This window comes from Oncorhynchus gorbuscha, linkage group LG24, assembly GCF_021184085.1.
Source record: "Oncorhynchus gorbuscha isolate QuinsamMale2020 ecotype Even-year linkage group LG24, OgorEven_v1.0, whole genome shotgun sequence".
Lineage (NCBI taxonomy): Eukaryota > Metazoa > Chordata > Actinopteri > Salmoniformes > Salmonidae > Oncorhynchus > Oncorhynchus gorbuscha.
Genome location: NC_060196.1, coordinates 50689702 through 50712019, shown reverse-complemented (window position 1 = coordinate 50712019; position 22318 = coordinate 50689702). Strand labels below are relative to the sequence as shown.

At 47.3% G+C, this 22318-nt stretch overlaps 1 protein-coding gene across 1 annotated transcript; it reads left to right on the top strand.

Annotated features, from left to right (window-relative positions):
- Positions 1 to 1427: 1427 nt before the first annotated feature.
- asb4 (ankyrin repeat and SOCS box containing 4) lies at positions 1428 to 13133 on the top strand. Its single transcript, XM_046327527.1, has 6 exons — positions 1428 to 1796; positions 6196 to 6495; positions 6647 to 6889; positions 7564 to 7811; positions 11085 to 11198; positions 11982 to 13133. Exons 1-6 carry the CDS (start codon positions 1496 to 1498, stop codon positions 12168 to 12170), a joined length of 1395 nt encoding a protein of 464 aa, XP_046183483.1. The 5' UTR covers positions 1428 to 1495; the 3' UTR covers positions 12171 to 13133.
- The last annotated feature ends 9185 nt before the right edge of the window (positions 13134 to 22318 follow it).

Below are 22318 nucleotides of genomic sequence, written 5' to 3'. Positions count from 1 at the left end.
AAGCTTTTCTATGTTTTTGTCATGTCCTTCTCTAGCTCTGGTCCAGGGTGTTAGTGCACGTTCGGAGGCAGAGGCAACTCGTTGTTGTTGTCGTCGTCGCGATGGACCAGAGCTAGGCCTTTTCTACCTGTATAAAGAACCCAAGGTACCATGATGATGCCTGTACAGAGTCCCAGTAGCATCCTCAATATGAATTGAACTCCTTATTTTAGTGATGAATCAGGTGACTTTGTCTGGGGCTACAACAACAATGTGTGCTGTTGGGGATAAGGGAGGACTGGAGCTGGGAACCACTGACCTATATAGGGTGCCATCTTGAATGCACAACGTAGCCTCTATTACTCATGTTAAATAAACCCCTCCAGATGAGTTGAACCTGTCAGACTGAGAGTTTATTCCAAACCCGCCTTGTGTTTCTGTTTTTCTCTCTTAGTATCCTTGTGGTATGAGTTATGAGTGAGTATTTGTTTCCAGTTGCATTTATGTGATTAAATGTTGCTCTATGTAATGATTCTAAACTACACAGCCAGCGCAGACACCCAGCATTACATACTCAGATGACATAGAAGGATATGGAACGGATTGTGTGCGTCCATTATGACACCCAATACCCATACAGTGCATTACTTTTGACCAGGGACCATCGGGCTATGTAGGGAATAGGGTGTCATTTGGGACAAAGTCATTGATTCACAGCCTGTAGGCCAGTGGAGGCTTCTGAGGGGAGGACGGCTCAAAATAATGGGGGTAACAGAGCAAATGGAATGGTATCAACCACATGGAAACCATGTGTTTGGTTTTGTTGATACCATTTCACCTATTCCTCTCCAGTCATTACCATGAGCCCGTCCTCCCCAATTGAGGTGCCACCAACCTCCTCTGATGTAGGTTAGCTTGTATACCATCATATCACACCCTGCAGACAGTGAATCATCAATTACAGGTACATTTCACAGAGTGCACTTGTTCACTCTTAACCCTGATTGGCTCCCATTGTGTCCACATGGAGCTAAATATAAATGTCTGTTGGTATACTATTATTATCACCTGACCATGTGACTGTGAGCACCCCCCCATAATGCTATTTTGTCAGAATGTGCACAGTTGAGGATAAACACTGGCCAAACCACGTCTGCCTGGTTCAATCGCAGCTGAACTGAGTCCCAGACAATTGCGTCCCAAATGACACCATATTTCCCTTTATAGGGCACTACTTTTGACCATAGCCCTATGGTAGTCTCTCTAGACATTTTGCTGTTGCCTAGGGCCTGGTTTTCTAGACTACACTGTGGGTGCAATTTTGGGACTGAACCCAACTCCCACCTTCCTATCTATTTATAACCTGCCTAATAACATGACTCTAGAGGGATTGAATTTCATACCCCGCTCTCTTTCCGTCCTTCCCTCTCTTTCACTTCCTCCCTCTTTCTAGAATCCTGGTGTCGTGTGTTGTGGACACTGTCACTTCAGTAGGAGACCCCCAGAGAGGGAGGGGATGTCTATGTGTGTCTGTGTAAGCCTAATACTATCCACTATTCATGACATCATCAGAAGGTGCCTCCATGCCTTGGTGAGAGCAGTAGTAACACCAGAAGAAGAGAAGGGACAGTGGGCCATGGAGGAGCTGCTGACCCCCAGACAACAGACTGCTAGGCAGATCAAGGCCCGTTTCCTGGAGGCCCTACAGACCAACAACGTAACGGAGGTCCTGGAGATACTGTACACCACCAACCTGGACATCGACACTGTGCTGGAGGTGGAGGACAAACGCATGATCCTGGCCTCATACAAGCAAGGTAGGGTTGCGGTTGTGCTAGTGAGTTTGGATTCCAGACTAGGGTTGTGCATTGTAGAAGTATGCAGGAACTAAGGTAAAGGCATGGTGGTGATTTCATTCACGCATGGTAAAGATGAATACTGATATCACTTTTGACTGACTAATGTAGGCCTCCATGTGTGGTGGGGGGTTTGATGCAACAGGGATATCATTGCATTGGTTTAACTCTATGCACGCCTGCATTAGAGGATACCTTACTGGTACTGTATGTCTGACAATGCATATACTCAGGGCATTCAAAGCAGATTTGTGGCTAGGCTGCATTAGTTTAGATAGGGTGTGGTGGGTTATTTAACTGTCAACAGTGCTTATAATACAGGCGTTGCAGTGTAGTGTAGAATACCCCCACTTGATGGCGCTAGACCTCCATCAGACCCACTTAGAGTACCCTGAGTAGAGTGATGTCCAGGGAGAGTTTCTGGAGTTGGAAAAGGCACAAGATTATTGACTTTCTTGTTATTATTCTCCTCATGCATACCATTATATTCACTCCTGTTTTTTGTGCCACCTTATATAGTAATGCTTGGTAAAGGCTCCCGAGTGGAGCAGCGATCTAAGACACTGCATCTCAGTGGTAGAGGTGTCACTACAAACACCCTGTTTTGAATCTAGGCTGTATCACAACTGGCAGTGATTGGGAGTCCCATAGGGCGGCGCACAATTAGCCGGTGTAGGCCTTCATTGTAAATAAGAATTTGTTCTTAACTGACTTGCCAAGTTAGAATACAGCAATTACCCCTATTAGGCAAGGTAACCGAATGTGCAAAAGGCATTCAGACACTCTTGGTGGAACATTTTCATTTTAGTAATTTAGGTGACGCTCTTATCCAGAGCGACTTACAGTTAGTGCATTCACCTTAAGATTTACTACATGACCAAAAGTATGTAGACAATTGCTCGTCGAACATCTCATTCCAAAATCACAGGCATTAATATGTAGTTGATCCTCACCTTTGCTGCTATAACAACCTTCACCTTTCTGGGAATGCTTTCCACTAGATGTTGGAACATTGCTGCATTAGTGAGGTCGGGCACTGGTGTTGGGCGATTAGGCCTGGCTCGCAGTCTGCGATCCAATTCATCCCAAAGGTGTTCGATGGGGTTGAGGTCAGGGCTCTGTGCAGGCCAGTCAAGTTCTTCCACATCGATCTTGACAAACCATTTCCGTATGGATCTCGCTCTGTGCACGGGGGCATTGTCATGCAGAAACGAGAAAAGGCCTTCCCCAAAACTTTGCCACAAAGTGGGAAGCACAGAATCGTCTCAAATGTCGTTGTATGACACAGTGTTAAAATTTCCCCTCACTGGAAATAAGGGGCCTTGCCCGAACCATGGAAAACAGACCCAGACCATTATTCATCCTCCATCAAACTTTACAGTTGGCACTATGTACTGGGGCAGCCCAAACCCAGATTCATCTGACGGACTGCCAGATGATGAAGCATCACTCCAGAGAATGCATTTCCACTGCTCCAAAGTCCAATGGCGGTGAGCTTTACACCACTCCAGTTGACGCTTGGCATTGTGCATGGCTGCTTGGTCATGGGAACCCATTTCATGAAGCTCCCGACGAACAGTTCTTGTGCTGATGTTGCTTCCAAAGGCAGTTTGGAAATCGGTAGTGAGTGTTGCAACCGATGACATGAATGATTTTTACTCACAACGCGCTTCAGCCCTCTGTGGTCCTGTTCTGTGAGCTTGTGTGGCCTACCACTTCATGGCTGAGCAGTTGTTGCTCCTAGACGTTTCCACTTCACAATAACAGCACTTACAGTTGACCGGGGCAGCTCTAGCAGGGCAGAGATTTGGCCAACTGACTTGTTGGAAAGGTGGCATCCTATGACGGTGCCATAGTGAAAGTCACTGAGCTCTTCAGTAAGGCCATTCTACTGACAATGTTTGTCTATGGAGATTGCATGGCTGTGTGCTCAATTTTATACACCTGTCAGCAACTAATTTGAAGGGGTGTCCACATACGTTTGTATATATAGTGTAGCAAGGTGGGACAACCACATATCTCAGTCATAGTAAGTATATTTTTCTCAATAAAGTAGGAAGTCACGTACGAGTGTTAGTTCACGAAAGGCAATCTATTTTGGGGGGTGCGAGGGTGCTGTGGGATTATTTAAGATACTCTTTAGTGTTTCAGATGTTTTCGGTAGATGGGTAGGAACTCTGCTGTCCGAGATTCAGGGGGAAGCTGGTTCCACCATTGGTTGCCAAGACAGAGAAGAGCTTGGACTGGGCTGAGTGGGAGTTTCCCTCCCGTAGGTGTGTAGAGGACAAGTGCCTGGATTAGGACCTGAACCAATTCTTGTGTGAGGTAGGGTCGTACTCCACGGATGTTGTACAGCATGAACCTGCAGGAGTGAGTCACTGCTTTGATGTTTGCAGAGAACGACATGGTGTTGTCCAGGGTCAAGTCAAGGTTATTTGCACTCTGGGAGGGGGACACTGTGGAGTTATAAATTGTGATGGAGAGGTCTTGTAGCGACAGGCCTTCCCCGGGAAGAAGAGCAGCTCCATCTTGTCGAGGTTGAGCTTGAGGTGGTGGCCTGACATCCAAGCTGAGATATCTGCCAGGAACGCAAAAATGTGTGTTGCCACCTGGGTTTCAGAAGGGGGAAGGAGAAAAGTAGTTATGTGTCATCTGCATAGCAATGGTAGGAGAGACCATATAGAGAGAGAGGAGAGGGCCTAGAACCGAACCCTGAGGGACAACAGTAGTGAGAGCACGTGGTGCAGACACAGATCCTCTCCACGTCAACTGGTAGAAGCGGCATGTCAGGTAGGATGGGATCCAAGAGTGTGCAGAGCCTGAGACGGCCAGCCCTGAGAGGGTGGAGAGGAGGATCTGATAGAGCCTGAGACGCCCAGCCCTGAGAGAGTGGAGAGGAGGATCTGATAGAGCCTGAGACGCCCAGCCCTGAGAGGGTGGAGAGGAGGATCTGATAGAGCCTGAGACACCCAGCCCTGAGAGGGTGGAGAGGAGGATCTGATAGAGCCTGAGACGCCCAGCCCTGAGAGGGTGGAGAGGAGGATCTGATAGAGCCTGAGACACCCAGCCCTGAGAGGGTGGAGAGGAGGATCTGATAGAGCCTGAGACACCCAGCCCTGAGGAGAGTGGAGAGGAGGATCTGATAGAGCCTGAGACACCCAGCCCTGAGAGGGTGGAGAGGAGGATCTGATAGAGCCTGAGACAGCCCAGCCCTGAGAGGGTGGAGAGGAGGATCTGATAGAGCCTGAGACGCCCAGCCCTGAGAGAGTGGAGAGGAGGATCTGATAGAGCCTGAGACGCCCAGCCCTGAGAGGGTGGAGAGGAGGATCTGATAGAGCCTGAGACGCCCAGCCCTGAGAGGGTGGAGAGGAGGATCTGATAGAGCCTGAGACGCCCAGCCCTGAGAGGGTGGAGAGGAGGATCTGATAGAGCCTGAGACGCCCAGCCCTGAGAGGGTGGAGAGGAGGATCTGATAGAGCCTGAGGACGCCCAGCCCTGAGAGGGTGGAGAGGAGGATCTGATAGAGCCTGAGACGGCCAGCCCTGAGAGGGTAGAGAGGAGGATCTGATAGAGCCTGAGACGCCCTGCCCTGAGAGGGTGGAGAGGAGGATCTGATAGAGCCTGAGACGCCCAGCCCTGAGAGGGTGGAGAGGAGGATCTGATAGAGCCTGAGACACCCAGCCCTGAGAGGGTGGAGAGGAGGATCTGATAGAGCCTGAGACACCCAGCCCTGAGAGGGTGGAGAGGAGGATCTGATAGAGCCTGAGACACCCAGCCCTGAGAGAGTGGAGAGGAGGATCTGATAGAGCCTGAGATGCCCAGCCCTGAGAGGGTGGAGAGGAGGATCTGATAGAGCCTGAGACGGCCAACCCTGAGAGGGTGGAGACGAGGATCTGATAGAGCCTGAGACACCCAGCCCTGAGAGGGTGGAGAGGAGGATCTGATAGGGTCTGAGACGCCCAGCCCTGAGAGGGTGGAGAGGAGGATCTGCTGGTCCATGGTGTCGAAGGCAGCGGATAGATCTAGGAGGATGAGAACAAATTAGAGAGTCATATTTGGCAGCGTGGAGATCCACCGTAACACAGAGGGGTCGAGTATTGGTTTCTTGAGGAGTGGAGCGACTTAGGACATTTTGAAGTCAGAGGGGATGCAGCCAGTGGTCAGGAATGAATTGATGAGGGAAGTGAGGAGAAGGTCTCCAGAGATGCTCTGGAGAAGGGAGGAGGAGATGGAATTGAGCTGGTAGGTTGTCGGGGTGACCGGAGCTCACTACTCTCAGGATGCCATTGGGAGAGAGAGGGGAGATTGAGGCTCAATAATGAAAATGGTATTATTTGTAATGTTTTTTTCACTACTCTAGGTTTCTGGTTGCCAGACTACAAGCTGGAGTGTTCTTGGGCGATGGCCCTCCACGTCTGTGTAATGTACAACTACCTGGAGACAGCTCTGGTGCTGCTGCAGAAGGGGGCGGCGGTTAACAGGAAGCCCAATGGGAAGACCCCGCTTCACGTGGCCTGTACGGTCGCCCACGGCGACTGTGTGGCCCTGTTATTGGGCCACGGGGCGAGGGTCAACAGCCTGTCTCTGAGTGGACACACACCACTACACTACTGTATAACTAAAGAGTCTGTGGACTGTGCCAAGCAACTCATCCTTAATGGTGAGAATGGATGGAGATTAAATAAAAGTGTTCAGTGCAGGTAAAATCATGTTATTTTGAGGTTGCCATGTCTTTGGATATGCAAAATCATATCATTAAGTAGATCTACTGCATTTTCTATCTCCCTGCCTCCTTCCCTCCCTACCTCCAGGGGGCAATGTGAACAAGCCCAGTCAGAGCAAAGACGAGGACACACCTTTACACACGGCAGCCCGCCTGGGAATCCCTGAGCTGGTGGCTCTCTACATCTCCCACGGGGCCCAGGTGGACGCGGTCAACTCCCTCCAGGAGACGCCCCTTATCACTGCAGCCTTCTGGGCCCTGGACATCCGTGAACAGACCTACAGCGAGGACCACCACCTGGTCTGTCGCATTCTGCTGGACCACGGCGCAGGTGAGGTAAAACAGATTGGTGTTCTGGGTCACTCCTACAGATGTTTTGGGGGGACTATCTGTTGTTCCATATAGTGAATCTGTTAGTCAATGCGTTTGTATGGGCTAATAGCAGTAACGCCAAAAATATTTTTACAGCAAATATTTTTTATATGTCATTTTTTTATTCATCAAGGCGTCTTAAAATTCAAAATCACATAGCTAAATGATCCTTGGTATGACTTTCTTAAAACATTTCCATATAGCTTAGTAGAACCCTACCCCCTCCCACGGCTTAGACAGGGCTTAGACTCTTATGGGTTAACAGCAAAACCGATCCTAAGTCAGCACTTCACTCTGAGACGCTTGATACGGCTCCTTATAAGGCTTGGATTTACATCATGGTTCACCTCGTCAGATGCATTATCATCGTCAGGATGCAAAATTACTTTGCCTCACATCACATCTTCTAGGCATTTGTCTAGGAGGTAATTGTGTATGCTAATTACTGGTAGAAAAAAAGGAGGAAAACTACATTACTGTTAACCCTTTGTTGGTTCCAGACCCTAACCCTTTGTTGGTTCCGTACCCTAACCCTTTGTTGGTTCCAGACCCTAACCCTTTGTTGGTTCCAGACCCTAACCCTTTGTTGGTTCCAAACCCTTTGTTGGTTCCAACCCCCTTTGTTGGTTCCAGACCCTAACCTGTATGAAGACGATTATAAAACAGCCTTGCACAAGGCCTCCTGGAACTGTGACCACGTGCTGATGCAGATGCTGCTGGAGGCGGGGGCGGACACTACGACCATGGACATCAATGGCTGTGAACCCATCCAGTATGTCCTGAAGGTCACCTCCGTCAGGCCCATGGCCATCCCTGAGCTCTGTTACCAGCTGCTGCTCAATTTTGGAGCTCCACGGGTCTACCCACCGCAGTTCCACAAGGTAGGGGAACACTTTGGTGGTCAGTGGAGATACCCGCCTGAGTTCTACAAGGTAGGGGAAACACTTTGGTGGTCATTAGAGATACCCGCCTGAGTTCTACAAGGTAGGAGAAACACTTTGGAGGTCATTAGAGATACCCGCCTGAGTTCTACAAGGTAGGGGAAACACTTTGGTGGTCAGTGGAGATACCCGCCTGAGTTCTACAAGGTAGGGAAAACACTTTGGTGGTCATTAGAGATACCCGCCTGAGTTCTACAAGGTAGGGGAAAAACACTTTGTGGTCAGTGGAGATACCCGCTTGAGTTCTACAAGGTAGGGGAAACACTTTGGTGGTCAGTGGAGATACCCGCCTGAGTTCTACAAGGTAGGGGAAAAACACTTTGGTGGTCAGTGGAGATACCCGCCTGAGTTCTACAAGGTAGGGGAAACACTTTGGTGGTCAGTGGAGATACCCGCCTGAGTTCTACAAGGTAGGAGAAACATTTTGGAGGTCATTAGAGATACCCGCCTGAGTTCTACAAGGTAGGGGAACACTTTGGTGGTCATTAGAGATACCCGCCTGAGTTCTACAAGGTAGGGGAGACACTTTGGTGGTCAGTGGAGATACCCGCCTGAGTTCTACAAGGTAGGGGAAAAAAAACACTTTGGTGGTCAGTGGAGATACCCGCCTGAGTTCTACAAGGTAGGGGAAACACTTTGGTGGTCAGTGGAGATACCCGACCAGGTTCTACAAGGTAGGGGAAACACTTTGGTGGTCAGTGGACATACCTGCCTGAGCTCTACAAGGTAGGAGAAACACTTTGGTGGTCAGTGGAGATACCCGCCTGAGTTCTACAAAGTAGGGGAAACACTTTGGTGGTCATTAGAGATACCCGCCTGAGTTCTACAAGGTAGGGGAGACACTTTGGTGGTCAGTGGAGATACCCGCCTGAGTTCTACAAAGTAGGGGAAACACTTTGGTGGTCATTAGAGATACCCACCTGAGTTCTACAAGGTAGGGGAGACACTTTGGTGGTCAGTGGAGATACCCGCCTGAGTTCTACAAGGTAGGTGAAACACTTTGGTGGTCAGTGGAGATACCCGCCTGAGTTCTACAAGGTAGGGGAACACTTTGGTGGTCAGTGGAGATACCCGCCTGAGTTCTACAAGGTAGGGGAAAACACTTTGGTGGTCAGTGGAGATACCCGCCTGAGTTCTACAAGGTAGGGGAAAACACTTTGGTGGTCAGTGGAGATACTCGCCTGAGTTCTACAAGGTAGGGGACACTTTGGTGGTCAGTGGAGTTACCCGCCTGAGTTCTACAAGGTAGGGGAAACACTTTGGTGGTCAGTGGAGATACCCGCCTGAGTTCTACAAGGTAGGGGAAACACTTTGGTGGTCAGTGGAGATACCTGCCTGAGTTCTACAAGGTAGGGGAAACACTTTGGTGGTCAGTGGAGATACCCGCCTGAGTTCTACAAGGTAGGGGAACACTTTGGTGGTCAGTGGAGATACCTGCCTGAGCTCTACAAGGTAGGAGAAACACTTTGGTGGTCAGTGGAGATACCTGACGGAGTTCTACAAGGTAGGGGAAACACTTTGGTGGTCAGTGGAGATACCTGACGGAGTTCTACAAGGTAGGGGAAACACTTTGGTGGTCAGTGGAGATACCTGACGGAGTTCTACAAGGTAGGAGAAACACTTTGGTGGTCAGTGGAGATACCTGACGGAGTTCTACAAGGTAGGGGAAACACTTTGGTGGTCAGTGGAGATACCTGACGGAGTTCTACAAGGTAGGGGAAACACTTTGGTGGTCAGTGGAGATACCTGACGGAGTTCTACAAGGTAGGAGAAACACTTTGGTGGTCAGTGGAGATACCTGACGGAGTTCAATGGTGTAAAGTACTTAATTAAGTAAAAATACTTTAAAGGACAACTTAAGTCGTTTTTTGGGGGTATCTGTACTTTACAATATATATTTTTGACAACATTTACTTCACTACATTCCTGAAGAAAATGATGTACTCTTTACTCCATACATTTGCCATGACACCCAAAAGTACTCGTTACACTTTGACAGGAAAATGGTCCAACTCACACACTTATCAAGAGAAGATCCCTGGTCATCTACTGCCTCTGATCTGATGAACTCACTAAACAAACACTTATCAAGAGAATATCCCTGGTCATCTACTGCCTCTGATCTGATGAACTCACTAAACAAACACTTATCAAGAGAAGATCCCTGGTCATCTACTGCCTCTGATCTGGTGAACTCACTAAACAAACACTTATCAAGAGAAGATCCCTGGTCATCTACTGCCTCTGATCTGGTGAACTCACTAAACAAGCACTTATCAAGAGAAGATCCCTGGTCATCTACTGCCTCTGATCTGGTGAACTCACTAAACAAACACTTATCAAGAGAAGATCCCTGGTCATCTACTGCCTCTGATCTGGTGAACTCACTAAACAAACAATTATCAAGAGAAGATCCCTGGTCATCTACTGCCTCTGATCTGGTGAACTCACTAAACAAACATGCTTTGATTGTAAATGATGTCCCAGTGTTGAACACTGCAAGATTCACACAAAACATGGGTAACAGAGTTGACATGTTATGCCCAACCCACTCAGTGTTCCACCACAAAAAAAACATTTTGGTCAAACAGTTCTAGCCTGTCTATGGGTAACAGAGTTGACATGTTATGCCCAACCCACTCAGTGTTCCACCACAAAACAACATGTTGGTCAAACAGTTCTAGCCTGTCTATGGGTAACAGAGTTGACATGTTATGCTCAACCCACTCAGTGTTCCACCACAAAACAACCAAAAAGAGTAGAATCAGCTCACCTGCTTATACACTAGCATTTGACTATTAGATATTCAATGTTTCTTTTGGAAAACTAATTTCAAAAATGAACAGTTTCACCATAAAATGAAGGACAGACATTTGATGTGATTAGATTAATCACTAATCACATGGAATAAATAATATTCTTTGGAAATAACTATGGCAATGATGGTGAAAACTTGTTGTATAATGTTGGGGTTAAGTGGGTTCAAATCTTCCTAGAAGTCACAGAGGGACATGTAACAAATTTGCCATTTTAGCAATTCTTAATTAATATTAATAATCTGATTTATAGAATGTTCTATGTGGTCTATATTAAAGGTCATGTCATTTCATATAACAGGCTTTTAAATTTCAATATTGGTGCACAATTCCTACTTAAAATATCAAAGGAATGCAAAAAGGTACTAATTTGGTGGCCATTTGTCTCCCTCTGTAGGTGTTGCAGGCCTGCCATGAGTGTCCCAATGCAGTGGAAGTCATGATGAACTCATATGAGCGCATCAAACCCACCAACAAGTGGAGATCATCCATTCCTGAAGCCTCCTACAAGGTAATACACAAAAATTCAGTGTCAAATCTCATTGTTGGACTTTGAAGTATTATAAAGTTAAACAAATAGAAATGTTGCTGACTTAGTTGCACACTAATCAGGACCGGTCTTAGACACATTTATTATGATATAATCACCCCAAAGGGATTATGCAATGACGGTAATTTATGCGTATCCTCCATATTATAGTGAATTTGAACCCGGGTTTTATGCGTATCCTCCATATTGGGTTAGTGAATTTGAACTGTGTGTTGGGTTAAGGTCCTGTGTGTTGGGTTCCAGTGACTGTCAACCCTGTGTGTTGGGTTAACGCTGTGTGTTGGGTTAAGGTCTGTGTGTTGGGTTAAGGTCGCCCTGTGTGTTGGGTTAAGGTCGCTGTGTGTTGGGTTAAGATCCTGTGTGTTGGGTTAACCTGTGTGTTGGGTTGACTGTGTGTTGGGTTAAGGTCGCTGTGTGTTGGGTTAAGGTCGCTGTGTGTTGGGTTAAGGTCGCTGTGTGTTGGGTTAAGGTCGCTGTGTGTTGGGTTAAGGTCGCTGTGTGTTGGGTTAAGGTCGCTGTGTGTTGGGTTAAGGTCGCTGTGTGTTGGGTTAAGGTCGCTGTGTGTTGGGTTAAGGTCGCTGTGTGTTGGGTTAAGGTCGCTGTGTGTTGGGTTAAGGTCGCTGTGTGTTGGGTTAAGGTCGCTGTGTGTTGGGTTAAGGTCGCTGTGTGTTGGGTTAAGGTCGCTGTGTGTTGGGTTAAGGTCGCTGTAGGTCACTGCAATAGGTTTCTGTTTTGTTTCTCCAGCAACATGAGGAATTCTATGAGTCCATGTTTGCTGTGTGCTCCAACACTCCTCGTTGTCTGATGCACCTGGCCCGGTGTGCTGTCAGGAGGGCTATGGAGAACCGCTGTCACACTGGGGTAGGGACCCTCCTCCTACCTCCCCCCATCCAGAGATACCTGCTACTGGAACCTGAGGGGGCCTTCTATTGATGGACTTACTGACTAGGTGTTTGACTGAATGATCTACCTTTAGAGAACAGCTACCCTGAGTGATACAAGAGCCAGTATCTGATGCTATTGTTAGTAGTATATATGGTGGGTAGTTTAGGTTAGTTAGTGCTTAACTAGGTGTACAGGTATACAGCACACTGCCACTTCCACACTCTATCCCTAGGTGGCAGCACCAACCGGGTCAGGTGCTAAGCTCTGCCAGGAAGCCTTGATAAACAGTGGATTGCTCCCAGGCGGGGGCAATAAGTGACTGCAGGTGATTGCAAAGAGGGAGGTTGGCCAGCCAGCGTTTGTGTATTGTTGTGGGCCTTTTGTATATTATTTTGTATATCACTACATGAAAGAATGCCAACCACAAGTATAGAGTTGAGACAGACATTGACCTGAACTTGGTAAGTTTGCTGTCTCCTCGGGTGTATTCAACACCTGGCCCGCTTAGTCTTTCTTGTTAATGCACACATTTAGATAAATGACAGATCATTTAGCCAAGCCTAGGACCCCTAGACATAGAGTGTAGTGATACATGACGTCTGGCCAGGTGCTTTCCTAACACTATCACTTAGGTCCAGTCATTGAAACAGGAAATAACAACAACAACAACATAGACTGTACTAAGAGATGCTGTAGCTGAAAGTGGAACCAAAAGAGCTGACGATAGCACTGCCTAGCAGTCGAGGCTAACACTGGGTCAAACACACTGACTGGATATCCTGATCTTACTGTAGACTCCAGTCTATTGTGATAATGACATATGAGGACATTGGTCTTCTTTAGCCCGACGTGGTGGATTAATGGATGTCTGTTTGACAGATGGATGAATGGATGTATCAGTCTGACAGCTGAAGCTTCTTTCAGACATTAATACTGGATGTCCTGTTCTATGATGTCACTTGTTGGTGTGACACCAAGGATCCACTGCAGCACTGTCCGACTCTCCCTCCCTCCCCCCCCCCTCCCTCCCTCCCCTCCCCCTTCCCTCCCCTCCCTTCCCCTCCACCCACCCCCCCTTCCCTCCCCCCACCCCTCCCTTCCCTCCACCCACCCCCCCCTTCCCTTCCCCCACCCCCCCCTTCCCCCTCCCCCCTCCCCCACTCCCCTCCCCCTCTCCCCCCACCCCTCCCTTCCCTCTCCCCCCCACCCCTCCCTTCCCTCCCCTCCCTTCCCTCTCCCCCCCCCCTTCCCTCCCTTCCCTCTCCCACCCCCTCCCTTCCCTCCCTCCCACTCCCTTCCCTCTCCCACTCCCTTCCCTTCACCCCTCCCCTCCCCTCCCTTCCCTTCCCTTCCCTTCCCCCTCCCCCAATCCCTTCCCCCCCCAATCCCTTCCCTCCCCCAATCCCCCTCCCCCCTTCCCTCTCCCCCACCCCTCCCTTCCCCCCTTCCCTCCCCCACCCCTCCCTTCCCTCCCCCCCCCCACCCCTCCCTTCCCTCTCCCCCTCCCCCAATCCCTTCCCCCTCCCTTCCCCTCCCCCAATCCCTTCCCTCTCCCCCAATCCCAATCCCTTCCCTCTCCCCCACCCCTCCCTTCCCTCCCTCACCCACTCCCCCTCCCTTCCCTCTCCCCCACCCCTCCCTTCCCTTCCCTCTCCCCCACCCCTCCCTTCCCTCCCCCCACCCCTCCCTTCCCTCTCCCCCCCCCTCCCTTCCCTCTCCCCACCCCTCCCTTCCCTCTCCCCTCCCCCAATCCCTTCCCTCTCCCCCTCCCCCAATCCCTTCCCTCTCCCCCCCCCTTCCCTCTCCCCCTCCCTTCCCTCTCCCCCACCCCCCTTCCCTCTCACCCACCCCTCCCTTCCCTTCCCTCTCCCCCACCCCTCCCTTCCCTCCCCCCCCTTCCTTCCCCCTCCCTCCCCCACCCCTCCCTTCCCCCCTCTCCCCCTCCCTTCCCTCCTCTCCCCCTCCTCCCCCCTTCCCTCCTCTCCCTCCCCCTCCCCTCTCCCTTCCCTATCCCTTTTTTCTCCTTCCCTCCCCCTCCTTCCCTTCTCTCCCTCCCACCCTTTCCCTTTTTATCCTTCCCTCCTTCTCTCTTCTCTCTTTCTTTATCACTTCCCCTCTTCTCCCTCCCTCTCTCTGTGTGGGTAACCCCATGACTCACCACAGTGGGTTTCACCCAGCAACCAGTGCACCCTGCTCTCACACACTCCTTTCAAAAGGACAAATACTTGGCAGTTCACTCAAGACATTTCCAGTGTGTTTCCATTCACTTGATTGTGCTGACAGTTTGTTGCACAGAACATCATCACAGGGACTCGCTATCTTTAGTTCTAACACAAATGGTTTTAGAATACTCTGATAATGACTGCTTTGTCGAAGGTTGTGTTATTTTGAATCATTTTTATGCTGCTGCAATCTCTGTGTTTACATCTGCCCAAAGGTAGACAGTAGACCAGCTGGGGGGTAATGTATGACGTCTTGAAATAGTTAGCATTGCACAGATGTACAGTATCCTACAGCATGCACTTGGAGACTTATAAGTTAAATAAAGCATCTATTCAATGGCAACACAGCACACAAGAATGATGTATGGTCTCTAAATAGCTTCCCCCTTTGTGTTGATCCTCTCCAGAGTAGTTAAGATGAAGTAGTTCACTCTTTATGACTGAGCTCCTATCACCTTTAAGGCTTCGTTGGCTCTGTATATTGTATTAAATGTAACCTTCACCTTCAAGCTCCATACCCAAATGTCTTTATAATGGTGGGTCTACTTCAATCAACATTAGGTATAATTTGCGATGGTGGGAATATAGATAATAGCAGAAAGCATAGAGGGAGCACTTCAGAGACTTAGGCTGAATACAGCAAGCCTTGTAAGCTATTAATCCTTCTGTTAGAGAGCAGATCCCGAAACGCTTTGCTGAGAGAGAGGTGAACTGGCAGCCGTACACTCAGAGGCTGAGCAACAGGGTTCTGTACTTTACATAATGAGGAGAGAACAAACACAATGGGAATGAATGGAGCAGCCAGCAACTCTCCATCTGTATAGTCCTGTAGTCTCATAAACCAGGTATTATATATGAACAGAATAATTCTCTATAGCGAAAGAGCAGAGTGGTTTAGGAAGTTACACTAGACAGGAGAGAGGATGTGGAGGAGTCAATAGTTTTGTTAGTAAGTTTGTGTGTGTCGGGGGATCTTGCAGTAACACGTGTCTTTTGGTCTAACATGTGAAGGGTCACTAGTGTGACATGTTCAATGCGCCAGTAGTCAATGGGGCTTCCAATGGTCTGGTAATGGATGGTGATGACAGTGAAAGGAGTCCTAAACCACCCAGTACACAGGGGCAGTGTTGTTATTGAGAATGGACTGTCAATTACTTAAGACGACTACTGTCTTTTATATTCGTATGTTCTTTATTCTTTAACATCTCTACCTGTGCCGTTTTACAGGACTTTGTTGTGTAGTAGGAGCCTTGTTTGTGACAGTCCAGTCTGCGTAACATGCTGTAATGCAGGGATCATCAACTAGATTCAGCCGTGGGCCGTTTTTTATCATGAGCGGATGGTTGGGTGGCCGGAACATCATTACCATTCATTTGTAGACTACAAGGAGGCCTAACAGAGCTCCTACTAAATTATTTGGTGTAAATCTATGCATATCACTAAGAACCGGGGTAGGCAACTCTGTTCCTGGAGTGCCGCAGGTACTGCAGGATTTTATCCCGACTAGGCACCACACCTGACCAACTGAGCTAATTGATCAGTTCAGTGACTGCCTGAATTCAACACACCTGGTCTTCCAGGTCAGTTAAATCACAATGTATGAAGTGCCTGGCCCTCCAGGACCAGGGTTGTCTACCCGACTTATAATGAACCAATGTATTGAGAATATCCTATTCTCCACAATTCCACCTGGTTTATTGTGACAACTGGTGTTACCAGATACTGAAAAAACGTCCGTTTTTCTCCATCTCTCTGATGGTTAAGATTGGGGTAGGATAATCTTGTCCTAGATCTATGTTTCTGTGGGCAATTTCTAGCTCAAGTATTCAGTCGCCTATGTTCTAATTACGTAATGTTATATCTTGTAGCACGTGATGTCTTTGAGGGAGTAATAGCAGGGGACTGTAATTGTCTTGTTGCGTGTGCGTTTGGGGGAGTTTCTGGTAGCTAGCTACCCCCTGCTCACTCACACAATCCCCCTTCTTTCCCACCTCCTCAGTGTCATCTGGCAGTAATGCTGCCCATATTTCCACTCATTATCATTAGGAACTACAGGGAAAACGGAGAACAAACAAGCCCTTCATTAGGGTCTCTGCACTACCATAGCCCTTCACTAGGGCCTCTCCACTACCATAGCCCTTCACTAGAGCCTCTCCACTACCATATCCCTTCACTAGAGCCTCTCCACTACCATATCCCTTCACTAGAGCCTCTCCACTACCATAGCCCTTCACTAGAGCCTCTCCACTACCATAGCCCTTCACTAGAGCCTCTCCACTACCATAGCCCTTCACTAGAGCCTCTCCACTACCATAGCCCTTCACTAGAGCCTCTCCACTACCATAGCCCTTCACTAGAGCCTCTCCACTACCATAGCCCTTCACTAGAGCCTCTCCACTACCATAGCCCTTCACTAGAGCCTCTCCACTACCATAGCCCTTCACTAGAGCCTCTCCACTACCATAGCCCTTCACTAGAGCCTCCACTACCATAGCCCTTCACTAGAGCCTCTCCACTACCATAGCCCCTCACTAGAGCCTCTCCACTACCATAGCCCTTCACTAGAGCCTCTCCACTACCATAGCCCTTCACTATGGCCTCTCCACTACCATATCCCTTCACTAGAGCCTCTCCACTACCATAGCCCTTCACTAGAGCCTCTCCACTACCATAGCCCTTCACTAGGGCCTCTCCACTACCATAGCCCTTCACTAGAGCCTCTCCACTACCATAGCCCTTCACTAGAGCCTCTCCACTACCATAGCCCTTCACTAGGGCCTCTCCACTACCATAGCCCTTCACTAGGGCCTCTCCACTACCATATCCCTTCACTAGGGCCTCTCCACTACCATATCCCTTCACTAGAGCCTCTCCACTACCATAGCCCTTCACTAGGGCCTCTCCACTACCATAGCCCTTCACTAGGGCCTCTCCACTACCATATCCCTTCACTAGGGCCTTTCCACTACCATATCCCTTCACTAGAGCCTCTCCACTACCATAGCCCTTCACTAGGGCCTCTCCACTACCATATCCCTTCACTAGAGCCTCTCCACTACCATATCCCTTCACTAGAGCCTCTCCACTACCATAGCCCTTCACTAGAGCCTCTCCACTACCATAGCCCTTCACTAGAGCCTCTCCACTACCATAGCCCTTCACTAGAGCCTCTCCACTACCATAGCCCTTCACTAGGGCCTCTCCACTACCATATCCCTTCACTAGAGCCTCTCCACTACCATAGCCCTTCACTAGGGCCTCTCCACTACCATATCCCTTCACTAGAGCCTCTCCACTACCATAGCCCTTCACTAGAGCCTCTCCACTACCATAGCCCTTCACTAGAGCCTCTCCACTACCATAGCCCTTCACTAGAGCCTCTCCACTACCATAGCCCTTCACTAGAGCCTCTCCACTACCATAGCCCTTCACTAGAGCCTCTCCACTACCATATCCCTTCACTAGGGCCTCTCCACTACCATATCCCTTCACTAGAGCCTCTCCACTATCAAATAAAATTGTATTGGTCACATACATGGTTAGCAGATGTTATTGTGAGTGTGGCGAAATGCTTGTGCTTCCAGTTACGACAGTGCAGCAAAATCTAACAATTCCACAACAAATACCTAGTACACACAAATATAAGTAAAGGAATGGAATAAGAATATATACAAGAATATTGCAGACCACACCACCCTCTGGATTGCCTTGCTGTTGTGGGCTGTGCATTTGATTTACCAGGCAGTGATACAGCCTGATAGGATGCTCTCAATTCTGCATCTATAAAAGTTTGTCAGGGTTTTAGGTGGTGCTGTTGCGCCTTCTTCACCGCACTGTCTGTGTGGGTGGACAATTTCAGTTTGTCCATGATGTGTACGCTGAGGAACTTTCCTTCCCCACTGCTGTCCTGTCGATGTGGATAGGGAGGGTGCTACCATAGCCCTTCACCAGAGCCTCTCCACTACCATAGGGCCTAGAGACTGGGTGGTATTCTGCACTCCCCTTAAGCAACCATCATTGATGTGTGTGTACTGTATAATGTAATAGGCAGTAGAGTTTAAAAAGTCCAGTTAACTGACTATATACACTGCATGACGTGTTAAAACCCCAATGAAACAGAGTGTAGTTCACCTCCGAACGCGCGTAGTTTAACTCTCCCAGTTAGGCCAGTCATCACAACCCTGTGTTGTTGTGGCAGCCTGAGTAAGGTTAGAAGAGGGGGGGTATTGTGTGGAGGAGGGGTCAGACAAGCCTCCATAAGGCCCTAAAATAGAGCAGGGGTTCAGGGGTCAGAGACAGGAACTGTAAATTGTGAGGAGCAGGTTAAACAGTGGTGGGCAACATGCATTCTAAAGTACCGGTACATTGGTCAGACAGGCGACTTTGAAAGAAAATAGAAACGCAGCACTGGGGTGACTGGGTGCAGGTTAGTGTTTTTTGTCATGAGTCTTGTTCTGGAGGCACCTCCACATAGTGGTCACAAGCTGGCACAGTCACAAAGTTATACAATCTGATGTCAAACCTAACCACACTGCTAACCTTAATGCCTAACCGTAACCTAAATTTAAGATCAAAAAGCTCATTTTTGTTTTCATTAAATTTGGACTTTGCAGCTGGCCAGTCTAGCGGAAATCACTCAGTTCTGCCTCCAGGACAAGACTCATCCCAATGAACATCAACCTGCTGACTGGGTTGGCAGCTCTCCAGGAATGGACTCTGTTACTGAAAACAAGTGGTGAAAGGGGGTGGAATGGGGGAGGTCAGAGTCAGGGACTACAGTGCCTTTGCAAAAGTATTCATCCCCCTTGGCGTTTTTCCTATTTTGTTGCATTACAACCTGTAATTTAAATGGATTGTAATTTAATGGACATACACAAAATAGTCCAAATTGGTGAAATGAAAAATAAATAAATAAATATTAAAATACAAATACATTTTAAAATTGGGAAAGTGGTGAGTGCATATGTATTCAGCCCCTTTGCTATGAATCCCCTAAATAAAATCTGGTGCAACCAATTACCTTCAAAGTCACAAAATTAGTTAAATAAAGTCCACCTGTGTGCAATCTAAGTGTCACATGATCTCAGTATATATACACCTTTTCTGAAAGGCCCCAAAGTCTGCAACACCACAAAGCAAGGAGCACCAACAAGCAAGCGGCACCATGAAGATCAAGGAGCCCTCCAAACAGGTCAGGGACAAAGTTGTGGAGAAGTACAGATCAGGGTTGAGTTATTTAAACATATCTTAACTTTGAACATCCCACAGAGTGCCATTACATCCATTATTTTAAAAAATGGAAAGAATATATGGCACCACAACAAACCTGCCAAGAGAGGAGTGCCCACCAAAACTCACAGACCAGTCAAGGAGGGCATTAATCAGAGAGGCAACAAAGAGACCAAAGATAACCCTGAAGGAGCTGCAAAAGCTCCACAGTGGAGATTGGAGTATCTGTCCATAAGACCACTTTAAGCCGTACACTCCACAGACCTGGGCTTTACAGAAGTGTGGGTGGCCAGAAAAAAAGCCTTTGGTTAAAGAAAAAATAAGCAAACACGTTTGGTGTTCACCAAAAGGCATGTGGGAGACTCCCCAAAGATATGGAAGAAGGTACTCTGGTCAGATGAGACTAAAATTGAGCTGTTCATCCATCAAGGAAAACACTCTGTCTGGCGCAAACCCAACACCTGTCATGACCCCGAGAACACCATCACCACAGTGAAGCATGGTGGTAGCAGCATAATTTTTTTCCATCGGCAGGGACTGGGATACTGGTCAGAATTTAAGTAATGATGGAAGGCACTAATTACAGGGAAATTCTTGAGGGAAACCTGTTTCAGTCTTTCAGTCTTCCAGAGATTTGAGACTGGGACGGAGGTTCACCTTCCAGCACAACAATGAACCTAAGTATAGTCTTGGAATGCCACTATACCTTAATAGAAAATGACTATATAGTCACCCAGTAAAATACTTGAGTAAAAGTATTTGGTTTTGATTATACTTAAGTATCAAAAGTAAATGTAATTCCTAAAATATACTTAAGTAAACTGCAAACCAGACAGCCCAAATTTTGTATTTTTTATTTACAGATAGCCCGGGGCAAACAACACTGACAAAATAAGCATGTGTTTAGTCAGTCCGCCAGATCATATGCAGTAGGGATGACCAAAGATTTTCGGGAATTAGACCATGTTTCTGTCCTGCTAAGCATTCAAAATGTAACGAGTATTTTTGGGTTTCAGGGAAAGTGTATGGAGTAGAAAGTACATTTTCTCTTGGAATGTAGTGAAGTAAAAGTTGTCAAATATAAATACCCAAAATTACTACTTAAGTAGTACTTAGGTATTTTTACACTACTGAGTCATTTTTATTAGGATCCCCATTAGCTAGCGCCGTAACGCTAGCTAATCTTCCTGTGGTCCAACACCAATTAACAAGACATTAAACAACCACAAATCAAGACTTCAAACATTCAACAAGTAGACAATACAGATCATTAAAATACCTGACAGGATGGAAGTACAAGCTGTTAGAACAGGGGGATGGTCTAGAAAGCAGCTCGCTACATAACAGGGATAGAAAGGTTATGGACCACAAATAGAAAGGAATTATTGTCTTGATTTTCAGTGAACATTATTTTAATCCACGTAATATCCATGTAATATATTAACATTTGAAATAGTCAAACACCACTTTATTGTTGAAGGTGATATTGCAAATCTATCAAATTATTGTCAATATATTATTCAGGTTATAACACAAAACAAGGACACGCCAGTCACATTTCCTATTTTGTTTATTGTAGTTTTTAAAGAACTAATCTGTTAGGGTGCACTAGGAAGCATGCTCTCTAACAGAAAGCTCTAGAATAGCTCATAGCGTACTGTAGAACAGGTAGCAGCCAGGGCATTACTAAACACATACAAGCAGTGATCATGAAGTTGTTTCATATACATCAGAACAGCTTTCACACGTCTTATTATCCCATAGAGTAGATCAACTGATTGCATTGTGTGAAAAGATGTGTGTTGTCAACAAACACTGGGACACACACTGGCTGTGGGTAGCCTGGCAGTACTGTACTGTAGAGGCCTTTAGAATTCAGGGTACATAGAGGGGTCAAGTTCACCACTGACTGTCAGAACAGGATAATAAGTGATAAATGCATTATATCAGTGTTCAGCCTGAATGACAGATAACTGTTGACAGTTATCTACAGGTCCATTTGACTGGTAAACTTGACTGTACTGTGAGAACCTTCCCCACGTTCCTAACGATCGGTGTTGAGCGTTTAAGATGAGAAAAATATAGGATAAAATAGCCACGAGGGAAAACACTGATCGTCAACCCTTACATTGTTAGGTTTTCAGGAACCAAACTAAATCAAGCAAACACATTTGTACAGGAGTGCATTAATAATACTTTAGTTAGTGGATAGGATTATGGTAACAACAATTTTCTGACTAAACCACATGCAAAAAGGCTGCTAAATGGAAGCACTGCAGGCACATTTGTTTGGCATTGGCACAAAAAGGCAGAGGGAGAACTTCATATTACATAAAGTTGCATTTTATTGAACCTAAAGACGCTTAAAATATTCACTCAATTCCCTTCAAATTCATATAGACTGAAATCCTGACATAAGATGGCTGCCCAAAAAACAAATACTGTATATTAGTAAATCATCATTCATGTCAACAGGAATAGGTTATGTGCACCAGTCAGGACGTCGGCCCACAGCGTCAAGATGTCAAATCAACAGCTTCAGCTGATTGATAGCTCCTCCCATGCCAGTTTAATGACATCACACAGCACTTATGGTGATACCAGAAAAAATATGAAATGCCTTCAACATCCTGAGAACATGTGATTTAAAACCATAATGGTAAAAAAAAAAAATTTGAAAACAGTTCAGCGTTGAAGACGTTTCCACTTCAGTGTTCGTTTCGTCTCAAACAATCATTTCTTTCT

Excerpts from the sequence above, each read along its gene's own strand:
- asb4 (XM_046327527.1), top strand. The coding sequence starts at position 1,496 with ATGTCTATGTGTGTCTGTGTAAGCCTAATACTATCCACTATTCATGAC. Across the intron at positions 1,797-6,195 it reads CCTGGCCTCATACAAGCAAG|GTTTCTGGTTGCCAGACTAC; the intron begins GTAGGGTTGCGG and ends TCACTACTCTAG. Across the intron at positions 6,890-7,563 it reads TCTGCTGGACCACGGCGCAG|ACCCTAACCTGTATGAAGAC; the intron begins GTGAGGTAAAAC and ends TGTTGGTTCCAG.